The following is a 19144-nucleotide window of genomic DNA, read 5'->3' as shown; positions in this document are numbered from 1 at the left end:
TGCCTCCCCCCACCCCCCCAACCTGTCTCCTTTGGAAACCACAAAAAAAATTTTTACTTTTATCATACATGCGTGCGCACGCACGCTCACACACACACACACACACACACACCCCTCAACCCTTAACATTGTTTCTGATAGGTGATGTTTTTTCTGCATAATAGCATTTTGTAATTTGCTCTTGATAAATAGGTTTTTTTTTTTTTTTAATGTGAAATGAGTGGAAACCTGGTTCTTTGTAGAGTGAGAAAAGTAGAAAAAATAGTAAAATTATATGAGGTTGACAGAAGTGAAAAAAATGTCAGTAGCTCTATTTCATCCTAAGTCTCTTTTTTGGGTGGTCTGCTATTCTTTTAACATTTCCTTTTACCAGGATCAAAAAGAGAATAAAGTCATTCTGTTTGTATGTACCCAAGACAGAGATAATGGGATCAGAATTTGGAGTATTAAGATTAGTAGGAGGAGTTCCCATCGAGGCACAGTGGAAACAATCTGACTAGTATCTGTGAGGATTCGGGTTCAATCCCTGGCCTCAATTAGTGGGTTGGGCATCCATGAGCTGTGGTGTAGGTCGCAGACTCAGCTGGTATCCTGTGTTGCTATGGCTGTGGTGTAGGCCAGCAGCTGCAGCTCCGATTTGACCCCTAGCCTGGGAACCTACACATGCTGTGGATGCAGCCCTAAAAAGCCCAAAAAAAAAAAAAAAAAAAAAAAAAAAAAGATTAGTAGGGATACCACAAGATTCTACTTGCAGGGAGGAGAAATACTTCATAGAGAAAAGTGAAATGAAATATGAGGTAGCAAAGAAGTGCTGCCAAGCAGAGATGTTTTGCAGCTAAGGAAGCCTGCAGAAAAGCTCCTTTTGGTGGTCAGGAAAACTTGGGATGGATGGTTGGCCTGGGGTCTACCTTGTCTCTCTCTCCTGGGTCTTCCGCAGCCTGGCTTCAGTGCTCCCACAGTGAATTGGGCCACCATCCTCTCTCAGAGGAGAGCAGAATTATGGAGCAGGAGAAGTTAGAGCTTATTTTTTTTCGAATCAAGATGCAGAAGCTGAGTTCTGGAAGGTTAACTGACCTATATTCAAGGTCTCACACACAGCAAATGGCAGAAGTGGTCCTTTAGGTTGTAGCCCACATTTGCCAAACTGAACTCATTGTCTCTTTGTCTCTCTTCATGCTCTGCTTTGTTCTTTGTGCACCAGCTGACAGCCAAAGGGAGATGTCTACTATAAAGGGGGGTAGGCAAATACAAGGGGAAGGCGGGAATGTGGGGCTGGGGAACTGGGAAGAATAGAGACTTGTTCTGCCAGATAGTAAAATGTACTAAAAAGCTATAATAAGCAACTTTGTGCTCCTTCCAGATTGGTAAATTAGAATGTAAAGTCCAAAAATAGATGTGAGTATATTTAAGAATCTAAGAATTAAGAACGTAAGTATATGTGTTCAACATGGCAATTTCAATCCATGTAGAAAACGGTGGACTTTTCAGTGAATAGAATCATGACAACTTGTTAACTATTTGGAAAGAAAATTAAGTTATATCCCAGTCTCACATCCAATCCCCAAATAAACTGAGTGAATTAAAGACTTAATGTTAAAAAGTAGTGCCACATATCCGACATTGCTGTGAGCTGTGGTGTAGGTCGCAGATGGGGCTTGGATCCCATATTGCTGTGGCTGTGGCATAGGCCAGCAGCTGCAGTTCCGATTCAGCCTCTAGCCTGGGGACCTCCATATTCTGTGGATGCAACCCTAAAAAGACCAAAAAAAAAAAAAAAAAAGGGCCACATAAGTACTAAAAACATACATGAACACATGTCATTGGATGATGAAGTCTTTTTAAACTCAGCATGGCGTAAAAGCCAGATTCCATAAAGGAAGAGAACCAGACAGTATAAGAGTGTTAACCTTGGAGTTCCTGTCGTGGCACAGTGGTTAACGAATTCGACTAGGAACCATGAGGTTGCGGGTTCAATCCCTGCCCTTGCTCAGTGGGTTAACGATCCGGTGTTGCCGTGAGCTGTGGTGGAGGTCGCAGACGCGGCTTGGATCCCGCGTAGCTGTGGCTCTGGCGTAGGCCGGTGGCTACAGCTCCGATTGGACCCCTAGCCTGGAAACCTCCATATGCCTCGGGAGTGGCCCAAGAAATGGCAAAAAGACCAAAAAAAAAAAAAAAAAAAAAAAAAAAGTGTTAACCTTGTCTCAGTAAGAAGCAGACAAACAACAACTTTAAATAACGTTAAAAATATAGACAAAAAATAAACTGGGAAAAATACATTAATAACATACTGGCAGGTTAGTATCCTAAATAGTTAAGAGCTTTGATTAATCCGTTTAAAAATGGAAACACCCATTATACACAGGAAAGATTGCTTTTATTTAGAGGGGTGAGCAAATAACCTAGAATGATTGTACTTGCAAAGTTCTAGGTTTTATGACTCAGAAACCATGTGGATCGAACTTTGAATCTAGCCAAGAGGATTTCTGGTAGGTCCTATTTTAGGACGGATGCAATACTGTTGAAACGCCAACCTGCTTTGGTTCAGACAGCTGGCTTTTCAGCTAGGTCGCCATTTCTTCTTCTTTTTTTCTTACTGACTTACTGAACTATGAAACCGTGGCGGAAGGAGAGACACAGTCACCTGGACCCAAAAAGTGTGGTCCCTCTATCTCATCTGTGACTAGCCAGAGTGTGAACTTGATGATTCAAGCAGTAGTCCTCTTTTTTATTGGTGTATTTCTTGCATCAGTGTTAAATTTGCTTCAGATTCAGAGAAACGTGACACTCTTTCCACCAGATGTGATTGCAAGCATCTTTTCTCGGCATGGTGGGTACCACCGTGCTGTGGCACAGCTTCAGCTGTGATTGGGTTATTATACCCCTGCATTGACAGGCATCTAGGAGAACCACATAAATTTAAAAGAGAGTGGTCCAGTGTAATGCGGTGTGTAGCTGTCTTTGTTGATATAAATCACACCAGCGCTGAAGTGGATTTTGATAACAACATACAGTTGTTTCTCACACAGTCCCATTGGACTGTGGTGGACTTGTGATAGATCTAGAAGTGGTTTTGGCCTTGGAGTAGGAATTGCTTTCTTGGCAACCTTGGTCACTCAACTGCTAGTCTATAATGGTGTTTATCAATATACATCTCCAGATTTTCTCTATGTTCATTCTTGGTTACCCTATATATTTTTTGCTGGAGGCATAACAATGGGAAACATTGGTTGACAACTAGCAATGTATGAATGTAAAGTTATCGCAGAAAAATCTCATCAAGAATGAAGAAGGCAAAAATATATCTTTTGTTCAGAAAAACAAGATTAAATGCCCTTTATACACACACACACACACACATATATTAGTGCAATCTGTGATTTCTTCATCTGTAAATCAAGTACAAACCTGTATGTATTTGACTTAACTGTAAAATATATATGCACTACTTTAAAAAAAAAAACACCCAGTATAAAAAAATAGGACATGATTAAGCAGTTTACAGGAGATATAAATGGCCAATAAACATGAAAAGATGTTCAGCTTCATTAGTAATCAAAGAAATGAAAAAGATGTGCCATTTTTTTATTTACCAGATTTACAAAAATTAAAAGAGTGATAAAACCCAGTAGAGCTTCTCACAGATCTTTTTCCTCTAAGCTTGTTATATCAGAGGTGGGAACTTACTCCTTGTTGTTTTATGGTTCTTCTTTTTTTCTAATTAACAACTTTAGGAGTTCCTATTGCTTCTCAGTAATAACGAATCCGACTAGTATCCACGAGGATGTTGGTTCGATCACTGGGCTTGTTCAGAGGGTCAGGGATCTGGTGATGCTGTGACGCTCACAGATGCGGCTCAGATCCCCAGTTGCTGTGGCTGTGGTGTAGACTGGCAGCTGCAGCTCCAATTGGACCCCTAGTTTGGGAAACTCCATATGCCACATGTGCAGCCCTAAAATAAAGGGGGAAAAAAAGACCTCCCCCCCAAAAAGCCCCCCAAAAATTAAAATAACAGCTTTATTGAGACATAATTCACATATCATCTGTTGATTTTTATATGCCAAGAAATAAGAGCCATTTTTTTTTGTTGGCTAAGCTGCTTTGTCACATTTAGATAGACAGTTTAGTAATACCAAGAATAATGTAAAAGCATTGTAATCGTTATCATCTCTGCACTATATGAACGGGTTGCTCTCTTTTTTTCATCTTCTGAGACATATGCAAGAAACAACCTGGAAGCGACCTAAATGTTTGGTCATGGGGAATTTGTTGAATAAATTATGGTATGACTTTATAGTAGAATATCATCATATTAAAGTGATGATAAGGCACTTAATTACTGATATGGAAAGACATTAATGTATATTGTTCAGGGGGACGAGCAGATCATAAATCTAGAGTATGATTCTATTTTTATGAATACATATATTACAGAAATTGCTTAGAATACCAGTTGATATGTCTAGGTATTGAGATTTCAGATAATTTCATCTCATTTATTTTTAAACAGATTTATTGAGAGATAAATTCACATTTGATACAGTTCACCTATTTAAAGTGCACAGATCAATGGCTTTTAGTATATTCATAGAGTTGTACAACCTTTGCCACAATTTTAGAATGTTTTCATTACCTTCAGCCCTAGATAACCACTAATCTAACTTTTCTCTCTATAGATTTCCCTGTTCTGGACGGTTCATATAAATAGAATCCTATAATATGTGGTCCTTTTGTTTTTGGTACTGCACCTGCAGCGTATGGAAGCTCCTGGCCTAGGGGCAGAATCCGAGCTACAGGCCTATGCCACAGCCATAGCAACACCAGATCCGAGCTGCATCTATGACCTACACCACAGCCTGTGGTAATGTTGGATCATAGTACACTGAGTGAGGGCAGAGATTGATCCCATATCCTCATAGACACTTGTGTCAGGTTCTTAACCCACTGAGCCACAATGGGAGCTCCTATGTTGTCCTTTGTCACTAGCTTCTTTTAAGATTCATCCATATTATGGCATGTATCAGGACTTGGGTTTGTTTTTTCTGGGTTTTTTTGTTTTTTTGTTTTTTTGCTTTTTAGGTCTGTACCTGTGGCATATGGAAGTTCCCAGGCTAGGAGTTGAATTAGAGCTGCAGCTGCTGGCCTACACCACAGCCACAGCAATGCCAGATCTGAGCCACCTCTGCAACCTACACCACAGCTCATGACAATGCCAGATTCTCAACCCATTGAACAAGGCCTGGGATTGAACCCACATCCTCATGGATACTAGTTGGGTTCTTAACCCTCTGCACCACCACGGGAAATTATATTTTTATGTCTGCAAAATATTCCACTGTATGGTTATACCAGATTTTACCATCTATTCATCAACTGATGGACATTTGAGTTATTTTCTTGGACAACTATAAGTGTTTACATGGACTTAAGTTTTCATTTCTGCTGGGTATCTACCTAGGCGTAAAATTGCTGGGTCGTATGGTACTCTGTGTTGAGCAGCTTGAGGAACTGCTGGACTTCTCCAAGGGAGCTGCACCACTTTGTGTTCCCACCAGCACTGTATGAGAGCTCCTTACCAACACTTGTTTTTATATGTCTTTGGTTATAGCTGTCCTCGTCGGTATGATATGGTATCTCATTTACATTTATTTGCATTTTCTAATTTAAAAAATAAACCTTTGTTGTCTGTGCATTTAAGAAGTGTTTTCAAACACGAAGGACATGGGAGAATGCTTATAATACAAGGCTAAGTGGAAACAGGGAACAAAACTAGTGATCTTGATGATCCCAGTGTTGTAAAAGGAATTTATTGAAAATGATAGCTGTTGGAGTTCCCATCATGGCTTAGCAGTTAATGAATCTGACTAGCATCCATGAAGATGCAGGTTCAATCCCTGGCCTCACTCAGTGGGTTAAGGATCAGGTATTGCCATGAACTGTGGTGTAGGTCACAGACTCGGCTTGAATCTGACGTTGCTCTGGCTGTGGTGTAGGCTGGCAGCTATAGCTCCTGTTTGACCCCTAGCCTGGGAACCTCCACATGCTGCAGGTGCAGCCCTAAAAAGCAAACAAAAAAAAAAAAAAAAAAAGAAAATGATAGCAGCAAATGATTGGCTGCCTCCTTTCTACCAGACTTTGTGTTGGGTTCTTGACTTCATTTTCTCATGGAGTCCTCACAAGGGCCCTTCAGATGATGAAAACAGAGACTCAAGGCGGTTCAGACGTGTCCCACAGCCAGTGAAGGGCTGTGATTTGAATGCTGGTGTGTGATCCACCTGGTCCACTAGTCTTTAGAATGGAAGGAAAGGCACCAACTTGTGCATAGTCCTGATCCCAAGTAGTACAGTGGCAAGTGTTTGTTTCTTCCTTACACTTTTTATTATTTCCCTTCTACTTTTTCTTGAATTAGTATTAGTTACCTTTATGATCAGAGAACATATTTGAAATAAGTGAATGTCTTATCTCTCAAGATTGTATTACACTTTGGAATATTTACATTAATCCTTTTTCTTTTCTACCCATAAAGGGCTTGTAACTCAGTATTTGCTGCATTAGAGAAAAGTCAAGAAGCAATTGAAATTACAAGTGAAGACCACATTATACAGGTTTGTCATTGTGGAATTTTGTCCTTCTAGACTTCTTGTTGGCTTATGTGTATTTTTAGGATTGAACCCTTCTGGTATGATTTTTTTTTTCTCTCTTTGAAGTTCAGGGGGACCAATTTTTTATTAGAGGATTATCAGAACAAAATTATTAAATATTTACTTCAAAGTAAACTCCCTATAGGTTAGAAAATATTCTAATAATTGGTTAATATGCTAGAAAATATTCGGTAGAAATACAGCATTTGCACTTATTATTTCTCATTTTTTTGCTCGCTCATTTTATTTAGCAAGGAGGGACTTCTATCCAGAGTATTATTTCTGGGGTTAGGTGGGGTGAGACTATTCCGACAAGGAAAGGCTCTGACTGTAGGGCCGCATGCTCTACTGTTTTGAAGATTGTTTACACCTATAGAAATTGCCTGGAAACTAGTCAGAATTTCAAAAATAAACTAGTAATTACTGACCCATTATTAGTGAAGTGGGTTCATATAAGTGACTTAAGTAACATGGCTTATACTTCCAGGTAACAGCAAAAGAGGGAGTTGTACCAGAAGAATGTTCCTTTTGTCAGAGAATTAGCTCTACTTTGATTTGGTTCTGAGCACTCCAGTTCTTCATTTTAATCTGACTAGTGACTTTCTTGGTAAAGACTTGATGATGTTGACGTTCAGGAGTTTGTGTCCCGGGGTTAATGAATCCGACTAGGAACTATGAGGTTGTGGGTTTGATCCCTGGCCTTGCTCAGTGGGTTAAGGATCTGGCGTTGCCATGAGCGTGGTGTAGGTTGCAGACGTGGCTCGGATCCCGAGTTGCCATGGCTCTGGCGTAGGCCAGCGGGTACAGCTCCAATTCGACCCCTAGCCTGGGAACCTCGGTATGCCATGGGTACAGCCCTAGAAAAGGCCAAAAGACCAAAAAAAAAAAAAAAAAAAAAAAAGGAGTTGGTGTCCTGAGAAGCAACCTGGGCTGGTGGTTGAGGAAGCAATTAAAGGTTGATACCAGGCTTGGTATCAAGTCAGGTCTGATCTCTTTTCAGCCTCAGCCCCTTCCTTGCTGAGCATCTATGGGTAGATTACTTAATCTGTCTGAATCTGTTCTCTCATCTGTATAAATAGGAATAATTATTTTTTTTGCTTTTTGAGGCATGGGGTGCACCTGTGACATATGGAGGATCCCAGGCTAGGGGTCAAATCAGAGCTATAGCTGCCGGCCTACACGACACACAGCCACAGCAATGCAGGATCCGAGCCGAGTCTGTGAACTCCACTATAGCTCACGGCAATGCCAGATCCTTAACCCACTGAGCGAGGCCAGGGATCGAACCCGCAACCTCATGGTTCCTAGTCAGATTCATTTCTGCTGCTCCAAAATGGGAACTCCTAAATAGGAATAATATTAACACCAACAACTATATGTACCTTTTGTAAGGATGTTCTGAAGACTAAATGAGTTAATGTCTGTAAAGTGCTTACTGTAGTGCCTAATGAGAAAAATAAACCTTAAACAGTATAATTATTGCTTTAATCATTGTTATTATTTGTTATTATTAGCACATGTATAGTTTACCCATACATTTTCTTCTTACAGTCCTATTTGAAATTTAACCATAAAGCCTTACATTTGTAAACACTTCCTAGTTCATAGTCTGCTTTCCAAACACATTGTTCATTTCCATCATGAGAGAGGCAGAAGCCCAGCCCAGTGTCACCAGAGCAGAGGGTTTCATTCCCATTAAACAGATGTGCAGACTGAGACTTGGGGTTGTGTGATTTGTTGGCACAGAGGCTGGGTGTTTGAGCCTCTTGGTCTGGTACTTTTTATATCCACTGTGTCATACTCTAAACAGCTCTTTGGGAGCAGTCCCTGGTCAGTCTCCATGCTGCTTCTCTCCTCTGCTGGTGTTTGAGTGGCAGCAGGCCTGCTGTCCTCCCTGGAGTCTCAGGAGAACAGGGCAGCAAGCCCAGCCCAGTGTCACTAGAGCAGAGGGTTCTATAGACCCAGGGTTTTTCTAGGGTTGTGGTCCTGTGGCTTTGGAACCATGGTAGTGAGGGCCAGGCTCCTGAGCTTTCTGAGGAAAAAGTATGATGGTTTCAGTTGAACAACTTTGATTGTCCCTTTTCAAAATTTCTTGTAATTCTCTTGATGTGTTTTCTTTTGTCTGTCCCTAGTATGCAAATCCGGCATTTGAAACAACAATGGGCTATCAGTCAGGTGAATTAATCGGGAAGGAGTTAGCAGAAGTGCCTATAAATGAAAAAAAGGCTGATTTGCTTGACACTATAAATTCATGCATCAGGATAGGCAAGGTAAGTAAGAGGTCAGCCCTTTGTTACTTTCATATGACAGAGAGGGAAGGACGAAGACTTGGTGCTAACTGAGCGTTGCTCACCAGGTAGTCTCCGGTCTCTTCCCAGGAGCCTGGGGAAGTGTAGGTAGTGTTATCCTGTTGTGTCCATTTTGCAGATGCGGGAACTGAGGCCAAGAAAGTATATAACCTGATCAGCCATTTCTGACACTTAAAATCGTTGTTGTTTTTGGAGTTCCCACTGTGGCACTGTGGGTTAAGAATCCAACTTCTGTGGCTCCAGTCACTGTGGAGCCCTGAGTTCGATCCCTGGCCTGGTACAGTGGGTTAAAGGATCTGGCCTTGACACAGCGGCTGTGGCTGAGGTTCAGTCCCTGGCCCAGGAACTTCCATATGCTGCTGGTGTGGCCATTAAAAAAAATTTGTTTTCATTTTTGTAATAAGTTGATCTTTCTAATAGTCGATCTTCTCTAAGTGGTAAATGTTGGCAAATGGTCTGGATAAAAGATTACCAATGCGTTGACACTTTCTCAAAGCACATCTAAGCCCGTTGGCTCTCCAAGCCTCTTTTCATTCATTCGACATTTTTTTTTTTTTTTTTTTTTTTTTTTTTTTTGGTCTTTTTGGGGCTGCACCTGTGGCATATGAGGTTCCCAGGCTAGGGATCACATTGGAGCTGTAGCCGTCAGCCTTCGCCACAGCCACAGCAATGCAGAATCTGAGCTGCATCTGCAACCTACACCACAGCTCATGGCAAAATCGGATCCTTAACCCACTGACCGAGGCCAGGGATCAAACATCCATCCTCATGGATACTGGTTGGGTTTGTTAACTGCTGAGCCATGACGAGAACTCCATTATGACAATTATTTTGGATGTATTTTTGATAAGAAATATGGTCTCTATTAAGTAAATATATTTTGTTTCCATTGTTGACTGGAAAACTTACAGGCAAACTGTTACCCAAGCAGAGTCATTGTCCTCCATAAGCTGAACTGTCCAGCTTTGGCTAAATTGGCTTCTGGAATCTGGCAGCTGCCCACATCTGTTCAGAAAGGATTGGAGGAGGAAAACCTAAATATATTTTATGAGTGCTGAGTGATTGACTGAATTGGTCTCCCACATTCCCTCCCCCCTTTTGTATATAACAGCTCTACTGAGAGATAATTCATGTACCATACAATTCATCCATTTAAAGTATACAATTCAGTGGTGGTTGGTACATTCACAGAGTTTTGCAAACATCACCACAGTCAACTTCCCATATTTCTCTTGATTGTGAACTTCAGAAATAACTCTTAGACCTGTCTGCTGAAGCCTTCTGAGATGGCTGCTTGGGGCTGTCCATTCCTGCCTAGGGATCCCTGTCTAGTGCTTGTCTGTTTCAGGCATAGGCCACTCTCCCTCAGAACTGTAGTGAGTAAGGCTTGCACCTCCCTTCTGCTCCAGGGCAAGTAAGCACCAAGCTGGGCTCTCAGGCTGTTTTTTAAATTTAGTCCTTTCTTGATGCCCATTGTTTTCAGAAGTGTATCAGGAAGTGTCAGTAACCGTCCTTTACTTCTATCAGAGTGTCCTGGTTTCTCTTGGATCCATTTTCCCAGAGGAGTCTAAAGATGAGATTTTTACCATTCGCTTTTGCAGGCAGGTGATTTCAGAATTGACTTTGTGTATGTGTATGGGCAGGAGGCTTGAGCTAAGCTGTCAAGGCTGCCATGGTGATCCACTTCTCTCCTGGGTCAGCTCTAGATCCCCAGGGACTCTGGAAGGTCAAGAAGGGTATGAAATACACTAGGAGTTCACTAGGTGGGCTTTAGGGATTTTTATAGTTAGGGACCTTGGTGACTTTTGGATGAATTTAGAGCATTTTAGATGGCCGCAGAACCCAGCTCTTTCCCAGGCTTCTCTCCACTATCCCAAGAGTAAGGGAGCCACCTGTAGCCCTTGTTTGCTCACCGTGGTATTAGCCTGTGCATACCTCTTCTCCCCGATTGCAGTCCCTATATTCTTTCTGATCAAGAGCACACACAACTAAAGCAATTGCAGCTCTGGCTTTTAAGGTCTACCTGAGCCCAGTCCTGGCTGCTATCTCCTCATCCGCACCCTACCTGCAAAGAGTACATAGAAGGTGGTAGCAGCCATCCATGCTTACGGCCACAGAATAGACCCTTCTCTGCCCCAGCCCTGATTCTCCCCCTCCAAATGCAGGGGGCAGAGGCCACACTCCCCCCACTCCCTCACCACCACCACCACAGCAGTCAGGAGTTATGAGAGGAGGATCCTGTGTGTGGAAGTGAAAGAGTGCGCTTCATCTGTGGGCCCAGAGCCAAGCAGAAAGCCACTGAAAACACATGACCATTTAGGCTGGCTTTTGTTGGCAGTCTAGGAGGAGATGGACTTGGGAGGTTGAGGAAGAATTTTCAGCTTGCTCAAATTGCGTTTGGGCTATTTGGGATGATTTTATTGTCCTAATTGCTTTGGTGGCCCCAGTGAATGAATTGAAACCTGAGGTGAAAAATGCGCCTGGGTTTATGTTTTGAACACAGTGTGTAAAGATGCTTACATTCCATTTATAGGAGTGGCAAGGGATTTACTCTGCCAGAAAGAAAAACGGAGACAATGTACAACAGAATGTGAAGATAATACCTGTCATGGGACAGGGAGGGTAAGTGAAAAAAAAACAAGTACTTCAATCAACATACATGTTTGACTTATTGCAGAATTTACTTTGAATACTTAATTAAGAACTGTATGCAGAAATTTATAAGAAGGACTTGCACCAAGGTCAGGTATCATCAAAGAATGGACTTCCAGGGTGGCTTCCTCGTGGTCACAGCGTGCGCCTCCAGCTGGCAACTCAGAGCCACCAGATCCCAACATCTTGCTTAAGCTGTGTGAATCCATATAAGAATACAAAATATTTAAATCCCGAATGTCACCTTACTGAGCTGTGTGCTAAGAACACTCACTGGTAGACTCCCTATATTTAAAATATTTCTATCTAGTTTGATAGCCCATGTGCTGTTTCTGCCCAGAAGTATCGAACTAGATAAAAGTATTTTATTTTATTTTATTAAATTATTATTATTTTTTGTCTTTTTGCCATTTCTTGGGCTGCTCCTGCGGCATATGGAGCTTCCCAGGCTAGGGGTCGAATTGGAGCTGTAGCCGCTGGCCTATGCTACAGTCACAGCAGTGAGGGATCCGAGCTGCGTCTGCAACCTACACCACAACGCCGGATCCTTAACCCACTGAGCAAGGCCAGGGATTGAACCCGCTACCTCATGGTTCCTAGTCGGATTCGCTAACCACTGAGCCACAACGGGAACTCCTAGATAAAAGTATTTTAAATACTATCATATAAGGAAACTCATGGAAAACAGATGTGACCACAGATTGGAAGGCAGTATATACCAGGAGCCTACAAATTTCATATGGTTTGTCTCAGAGTCTATCTTTAAAGCAAACAGTGGAAAATTATGAATATGAATTGTAGAATACCCAACAAGAAAACATGCAGCCATTAGAAATGATAATAATTAAACTATAAGGGGAAATGTTTATGATAAATGCGAAAGTATAAAATCATACCTAGTATGCGATCTCAATCACAAAAGCAAAAGAAGGAACAAAAGAGCAGGAGGAGGTGTGGCGGTGGTAATGAGGTCAACACTGATCATCTCCATCTGACAGATGAGGAAACTGAGGCTTAGAGAGGTGAGGTGTCAGCCGGGTGGTACTCGGCTCAGCAGACCTCTGCTGACTGCATGGCTCACATGCTTGGTCACCAGGCTTTGCTGCCAGTTGGCGATTGCCTCCCGGAGATGGATCTGTGTGGGCTCTCTGTTCTGATTCTTTGCCTTTTTATGTCCTTTCCAAATTTTTTTTGGATAACTTTGTAGGGATTGGATTATCAAGGGGAAAAGCTGAAAAAAATCAGAGGAACAATAAGTAAGTGAGGAGAGTCAGCAGCTTCTGAGATAAGCAGATTGTTCGTTGAAACTTGAGGAAGAGCATCAATATAAAGAGTTGTGAAAAGGAAAACATGTTAAGGAATTGAAGGCCTTTGGCTGGTTAAACATGTAGTACCTTTTTTTAAACATAGGTATTTTTTATTGTATGTTGTGATGACTCAGGATTTTGTTGTTTTTACTGAAGAGTCAACTTCTTTTTTACAGAGACACTAGAGAATATTCGTAGATGCTTATTGTTTGTTTATTGGTGGCCTTGGCTGCAAACAATAGCTCTCCTTGAGGCATTGTGTGTATTGTGAAAGAGAAATGCTCTATTCATAATGAAAAATAAGCTGCATGTCCATCAGAATAGAGAGCCGGGAGGGAAATAATGCATTGTTTTCTACTTGCAGAAAAATTAGACACTATGTGTCCATTATCAGAGTGTGCAATGGCAACAGTAAGGTATGTAAGGAGAGCCCTGGGGACCCCAGGGACCCAGCAAGATTTCCCTTATTGCATAACTAGGCACCCAGAACTAATGCCTTCTCAAATTCATTTTTAGGCTGAGAAAATAACTGAATGTGTTCAGTCTGACACTCATACAGGTATGGTGCCCCATATTCATTCTTAGGGTTCACTGAGCTTTTGAAAAAAAATAAAAACAGACCCTCCCTCTGACAGGCTTGCCTGGTGTGTAGGCAGGACTGTATTTCTCTAGCGCCGTGGCAGCATTTCTGACTCCCAGGCTGCTTTATGAGTCAAAGGACCTGAGCACTGGTGGGTGTTCCAACAGGTGTCCTGGGGTGGGTCTTAGCCTATGGGGGGAGAACTGGTCTCCTCAGTGCATGAACCTATGGAGTGGAGTGTGCTTTTTTGGCCTGATCTGTGCTTTAAGGGACAACAGTACAGTACTTTAGCAGAGATACTTTCACCTCCAGCCTGCAGGGAGATAGGTGGACCCCATCAGACCTGCCTTACTTGGTATCTGGCTCATAAGGACTAACTGTGCCTTGGACACCATCTGCTTATCCTATGTCTGTGTTACTGAAGATGTTTTTTCCTAGCTTGGAATCACCTCTTTCCTTCCAGCGTATGTCATGGCTTCAGCAAGCCACCTTCCTACTCTGGCCTTTACCTGTGATGGTGCAGGTCCTCTCCAACTTCATGCCAGAGGCTGCCCATCAAGCCTGTGTGGATGCTTTACAGCACCCTGCCCCTCCCAGGCACCTCTCGTTGCTCAGCTAGTCTGTCCATGGAAAAGACTGTCTCCCATCCCTTCAGCTGTTGATGTGCTTTCAGCAATACCAGAGCAGTTCACTCTTTCATTCTAGGAGTGTTTCCTACATGGTTTTCTTTCTTTTCTTTTTTTGGTTTTTTTAGGGCGGCACCCGTGGCATATAGAGGTTCCCAGGCTAGGAGTCTGATCAGAGCTACAGCTGCTGGCCTACACCAGAACCACAGCAGGGCGGGATCTGAGCTGCATCTGTGACCTGCACCACAGTTTCATGGCAATGCCAGATCCATAACCCATGGAGCGAGGCCAGGGATCGAACCTGAATCCTCATGGATGCTAGTCGGGTTCGTTAACCACTGAGCCACAATGGGACCTCTGCTACATGGTTTTCTAAGTGTTTACTGTGTACAAGGCACTGTGCCAAGTGCTTAACTTACAGTGTATTTAACTGAAGACTTGCAGTAACCCAGTGGGGCAGGAACTTGATAGATGAAGTTACCTTTGTACAGATAAAGGAGCTGAAAGGCCAAATAATTTGCCAGGGATACCCACTTAGGAAGTGGTGGAGCGGGCACTTGAATCCAGACAGCCAGCTCCAGAAGCTCTGAAGCATGTGCTGGGACAGTTCCACACCCAAGAGCCATCTTAGTCGAAAAAGAGTGCACATTGATACCGAAGGACATATAGCAAGTGATCAGAAGTCGGTGAGGGAGGACCAGTGGTGCCATGGTGGCTCAGAGGAAGAAAGAAGCTCCAGACAGGGAGAGGCAGATTTGAGTAAGAGGAGAAGCGTGGGAGGAAAAGCATTCCAGAGATAAAAACAGGCACTGAAGAGGAAAAGTACAGAGTATATTCTAGAAAGAGCCGGGTTTAAATTTGACTGGTATAAAAGGCTGGTGTGGAAGGGAGTTGGGATCATAAAGCCTCCTTAGATGCCAAGTAGAACATCAGGATTTTCATCCAGAGGCAGTGGGAGTCTGAGGATTTTTGAGCAAGGGAGTAGCATGGAGACATCTGAGCACGAAGAAGCTCTTAGAGCCTGTCTGTAGCAGATTACACGGAATGAGGGCCCAGAAACAAGACTACTAACCTTGCCATGTAAGAGGAAGAAAACAGGCCAGGGCATCGTTCAGCGAAAGCTCAGTGCACGAGCACCACGTGCAAGGCCAAGTGGATGTCTCTGCCTGCGAGAAACCTGCGTTCTGTGTTTCTTGAGTAGGGGGATGGGTAGTGCAGGGGACAAGGAGGTGGTCAGGAAGGTCTTTGCCACTAAGGTGACGAGTTCTGGGCTAGGTGGTGTGGAGCAGGGAAGGGCTTCAGCATATTTTACAGGTATTCTCGCTGCCAGAGTTGGGCCATTGATACTGGCCTCACAAACCTGAAAGGAGTGTTATCTGCATCAGGAGAAAGTGAGATTCTCAGGGGCAGGGGGCGGGTACAGTGTCTGAAGCTGCAGGGAGCACAGGGCTGACTATCAGCTCTAGACAGGGCAGATTGGAGGTCAGTGAAACCCTGAGAGCCTGGTCTCCATACTGAGCAGGCGCTCCCCAAATGCCTGGACTCTTGAACAGTGTCCAAGAAAATTCTCTGAAGACTGGTACCAGCATTTTACATAAGAGACCTGGTTCCCATCTTCCTTGTACCCAAAATGGAGCTTATCCTGGCAGATAGCAGCATTAGTGCAGGGATGAAGGCAGCTGCTGTTCCTGGGGCAGCTGACTAGTTACTGGGCCTCACAGCTTCTCCAGGGTTTCCTGGGTTTACCCAGCAGGCCAAGGAAGTACTGCTGACTTTCCTCTGCTAACAAGATGGGCAGTGCAGAAGGATTGCGTTTCACGGAACAGGAAGCCAAGAGCGGAGACACGAAGTTGCAGGTGATGCTGAGCCCAAGCCCAGGTCTGAGGAGGCCTATTTGGCATTGTCTCCACTGCCAGGCCAGATGCCTCAGGTCAGTCCCTGTGTGTGGAGCTCTTGGGAGGCAGGAGGGCCTGTGTGGGGCTCCTTCAGGGGCCCGAGCTCAGGTTGAGATGTCAGGCCCACATTTCTGCTCGAATCCCCTCAGCCCAGAAGATGAAAGTGCTTTAAGAACCATTGACAAAGTGCTGTAGGGAATCAGAGGGGAGCAGTGATCTCAACGGGGCTGTCAGGGGTAAGAACGTTGAATATTTAGGGTGAGGAAAGTATTTAGGGTGAGGAAAGTATTAAGGGTGCCGAGTGGAAGTTAAAGCCTGCTTCGTCTCCTTCCACTCCTGCCCCAGCCTGTCCTCAGGACACCAGCTGGTCTTGCTTCCCTCCAGCTGCACTCTGCGCCATCTCCGAAAGCAGCTTCCCCCTAGAAGTGCCTTCCTCCTCTTTGAGTTCCATCTACAAAACATCAGTCATCTCCTTCCTGCTCCCTCTCCCAGAGGAGGCTCTGCTCCTTCTGCACTTCCAAATTACTACTGTCACTCTTAGGCCACCCGCCTTTGTTCCCCTCCATACCACCCTCTTTGAGGATGTGGACCTGACCTTATTCATCTTCACATCCCTAATGCCTGGCTTAGAGCCTGACACATGGTAGGTGCCCTCCAAGTGTTTGTCGAGTGGCAAAAAGGGAAAGAGTAAAGGGACACCAGAAAGCTCACAGCAAAGTCTTAACAGCCAGCTGTGTGAGCGCTCATCTCCATGAAGCTCAGAGGAAGGAGACGTGCTGGTGTCTGTGTGTGGTTGAGAGAGGTGTGATTGGAAAGGGTGAGCATTTAGGTAGGGCACAGTGTCATACGTCAGAGGCAGAAGGAGCCGATGTCCAGGCTGTTCCTGAGACAGAGCAGGGAGAGCTGTGCTGACCCAGCCCACGTGTGGTCAAGAAAGTGAGAGATGAAAGGCAGGCTGTTGCAAGCAGACGCTTCCTGTCCTTGACTGCCAGCAAGTTTCTCTTTATCTCTGAAGTGCTGAAGGGTTTTAGAGTGGTTATATTAGTGATACTTTGACTTGTGCTCAGGCATATGCAGATGTTTGGAGAAGCAGACGTGTGTCTGTTGAGCATCTGTTATGTGCTGGCAGTGCTGGTGCCCTAGGAAAGGGAAAGGAAGATTATTTCTGCCTTCATGTCCTTCACAGCTGGTGAGGGACACGGACAGTAAAGAAGGCAGTTACTGGAGGGTTGAGGGGTAGACATTAGGGAAAGGTTTCCTAAAGGAGATGATCCCTGAACCTCATCTTAGCTGCATCTTCAAAGAGGCTCGGGAGTCAACCAGGTGAAGAAGGTGGCGGGGGGGGGGGGGTTCCTAAGCGGAGGTAACTGGTTTGTACCAAGGCATAGAGGTTTGGGAGGTGAAATAGCATGTCACTTAAGCAGTAGTTGACTTGGCTGTAGTTGATGATGGCCAGAGAGAAGAGGTCCAGATAATCATGGGACTCTGGGTGTCACATTGGGGAATTTAAATCCAATCCTAAAAATAATAGTGACCCATTAAAATGTCTTAGTCAGGAGAGTTAATCCGGTCAGATTTTCGTTGTAGAAGGACCCCTTGGCTGCCTGTAGAGAATAGGTTGAAGGGTACAAGGTTGGGGCCTGAGGGACAAATGAGAAAGGCCGTCATTACAGTGACAGTGGCAAGTGTCTGAGCCAGGACAGGGACTGAGCAGGGAGAGACTGGAGAGTATTTAGGATGTAGGATCTACAGATTTATCTGACCAGATGAGGGGGAGAAGCGGGTCTGACCTGTCTCCAGCTTAAGCAAAAAGGTAGATGCTGTTCAGAGACCTGGGAAAAAGAGTGGATTGGGAGAAGATAATGAGTTCATTTGGGTAATGAACTCGTTCGAAGTACTTGAGGGGTGTCCAGGTGGAGGTGACGAGTGGTCAGTTAAGATGTAAGTCTGGGGCTCAGGAGGAAGGCCTGGGTCAGGCCAGCAGCACGGGAATTAGTTGCGGCTGTAGGAAGGAATGCGGTCTCCCGGGGAGATTGTGTTATCTGAGAAGAGCAGGGGTGCTGAGGAAGAGGGGATCATGATGGAAACTAGGAAGGAATAATAGTAAGAGATGCAAGGAAAGCCAGCGTGGACTTGTGTGAGCCAGGGGTTTGCAGGAAGAGGGATCAGTGGTGTCTAGGACCACAAGTCAGTCAGTCAGCTAAGAATTGAATTGTGTCCTTCAGATGTAGTGACAACCAGGTCCTCAGGGACCTTGACAAGGTCATGCCAGTGCCCACATAGAAGGGAATGTAGCAGACAGCAAGGGAGCAGCTTCTCAGTGGTGGGGAGGCATACCAAGGGCCTGCACTTGGATCCTGTTCATGAGAGGATTCCTGGTGAGGAAGCCAGGAGAAGACAGAGAAGTTACAGGAGGGGAGACCTGAGCTCAAGCACCTGCTTTGTGCTCACTCATCTGCGTGGTGACTCCCAGTTTCCTGGCCTGTGAAATGGGGACAGGATGGAGAGGCTTGGGTCCCACATGTGACATCCAGGAGGAGCACAGAGGAGGGCATAGGAAGGAAGGTTAAGTTTGCCTTGTCGTTGATTGGCGTGGGGTTGAGGTTAGGGACTGAGAGGAGTCGAAGACAACCCCTGTTTGGAGCCTCAAAGAGCAATGGTGCTGTCCACAGGAAGCAGGGGCAGAGGAATAGACCCCAAACTCATGTTCCTTGTACTACCCTCCAAAAGAGAGGCACCTTCTTCTCTGGAACATTTTATTTAGAGCTTGTATTGTAGGAAAAAAAATGCAAGATTTTTTTTTCCTTTGGGGCAAGGGTGGATGGGGATCAGAATTATATAGAATCATGATAGGTGAGTTCATTTCTGCTAGTTTTTGCATTATGGGACTCAGTAATTATGTAACCTGGCAACTGTAAAGCACTTGTTTATGTCAGTACCAGGTAGGACATTTTGAGAAAGTCAGCCTCCCTTAAAACCGAGTTGCTGACAGTCTTCACGTCTGTGCACTGTGTTGATTTTTGTGGCATCCTAAATGGTATTCTAATTCTTAAATTACGTCTTAAAACTTTTAGATTGGTAATTTTCCTAATGTGTTATTGCAGTCTCTTGGGAGAGGTAATTTATAATTTAATTGT

At 44.1% G+C, this 19144-nt stretch overlaps 1 protein-coding gene and 1 pseudogene across 15 annotated transcripts in view; both read left to right on the top strand.

The window, feature by feature from the left end:
• The window catches only part of PDE8A (phosphodiesterase 8A), a 147796-nt gene that overhangs the window by 88695 nt on the left and 39957 nt on the right, over positions 1 to 19144 (top strand). For 11 of the 15 annotated variants that reach the window (XM_084968504.1, XM_084968509.1, XM_084968503.1 and 8 more), the window contains exons 7-11: positions 6524 to 6602; positions 8771 to 8908; positions 11481 to 11569; positions 13271 to 13322; positions 13423 to 13465. In XM_084968504.1, coding sequence (XP_084824630.1) covers positions 6524 to 6602; positions 8771 to 8908; positions 11481 to 11569; positions 13271 to 13322; positions 13423 to 13465 — 401 coding nt within the window. The remainder of the gene's footprint in view (positions 1 to 6523; positions 6603 to 8770; positions 8909 to 11480; positions 11570 to 13270; positions 13323 to 13422; positions 13466 to 19144) is intronic. The other 4 variants (XM_084968512.1, XM_084968514.1, XM_084968513.1 and 1 more) reach the window with 1 other exon arrangement.
• INSIG2P (insulin induced gene 2 pseudogene) lies at positions 2475 to 3456 on the top strand (annotated as a pseudogene).

This window comes from Sus scrofa, chromosome 7, assembly GCF_054392235.1.
Source record: "Sus scrofa isolate SSC_HxYL_T2T_F1_AM1 chromosome 7, Sscrofa_HxYL_maternal_Yorkshire_Landrace_v2.0, whole genome shotgun sequence".
NCBI lineage: Eukaryota > Metazoa > Chordata > Mammalia > Artiodactyla > Suidae > Sus > Sus scrofa.
This window is presented reverse-complemented; position numbering and strand designations above follow the sequence as displayed.